Source organism: Geospiza fortis, unplaced genomic scaffold (genome assembly GCF_000277835.1).
Source record: "Geospiza fortis unplaced genomic scaffold, GeoFor_1.0 scaffold157, whole genome shotgun sequence".
NCBI classification, from domain to species: Eukaryota; Metazoa; Chordata; class Aves; order Passeriformes; family Thraupidae; genus Geospiza; species Geospiza fortis.
In genome coordinates, this window is record NW_005054314.1 from 4,013,986 (window position 1) to 4,015,076 (window position 1,091).

At 37.9% G+C, this 1,091-nt stretch overlaps 1 protein-coding gene across 1 annotated transcript in view; it reads left to right on the forward strand.

Annotated features, from left to right (window-relative positions):
• Positions 1-1,091, forward strand: part of TMEM164 (transmembrane protein 164) — a 30,459-nt gene that overhangs the window by 19,754 nt on the left and 9,614 nt on the right. Inside the window, exon 4 of the mRNA XM_005419831.2 lies at positions 227-305. Within this exon, the coding sequence (XP_005419888.1) occupies positions 227-305 (79 nt within the window). The remainder of the gene's footprint in view (positions 1-226; positions 306-1,091) is intronic.

A 1,091-nucleotide genomic window follows, 5' to 3' on the forward strand; every position in this document is an offset into this window, starting at 1 on the left:
CTAATTTTGGGAATTACCTACTGGAAGTGCTGTGTTTGTTTTAAGGGGGATGGAATGGGTACAGTCAGCTGCACTTTCAAGGCACTGAGCATTAATGTTTGTTATTATACATAGGTGATAAAATAACTGACCTGAAAGCATTGTCATGGGTTAGAAAGAGAATTGTTCCTTGGAACTTGGTTGTTAATGATGAAAAATACTTACAAATGTTTTCTTTATCCCACAGCTTCCATTTGAAATGGAGATTTATTACATCCAGCATGTGATGCTCTATGTTGTGCCCATCTATCTGCTGCACAAAGGAGGTAGGTAGGCAGTTTACTCCCTATGGATTGAGCTGGTCCTGTGGAATGAAAACACTGCTTACTGGATAACACCAGCTTTATTCTTACCCTTTTAAAACCAATTTTCTCTGTTTTTAATAAATAGTTCCTGATGTTCTAGTGTTCTAATGTTGGAGTTTTAACCCAGATAATGAGTTGTGTCAGGCACTAAACAAAAAAATTTAAAAAATGGTCTTTTGCCTGAAGGGATATTTAGAATGTATTTGCACAATGTGCATTGTCTTCTTGAGCAGCATCTCTGCCATATTGCAATATTCTCAGTTGTTGGTGGGATGTATTTTTAAGATTTTTACCTTCTTGGATGTCTCTTGAGAAGTACTGGAACTCAAAATAAGCCAAAAAAAAAGTAAAAAAATTAGTTGTCTAGTTAGATAAGTCCCAGAAATTCTGAAGCCCCAGTGGGATGTAGTGACATGTATCACTGAAATGAACTAGATTGCTTATCTCTTCTAACAATATTGCTGTCTTGCATTCACTTATACCATAATAGTTCAGCAAGTCTGGGAATCCTAAATTGTTTCCCTGGCCAGTGATTTTTCCAGTTGTGGATTCTCCAAGGGAATGCACTATACATTCAGCTGGTGTGGTGCTCTGCCCCTATCTAGTGCTGACATGCCTCTAGCTGCATTTTCTAGCAGAGCTGGATTGTTCCATCCAGGAAATAAAATATGATCATTTGTGATCCACATGTTCAGTAGTCTTTAATGAAAGCCCTGAGGATGTGATGTCAAGCAATGGGATGCAGAG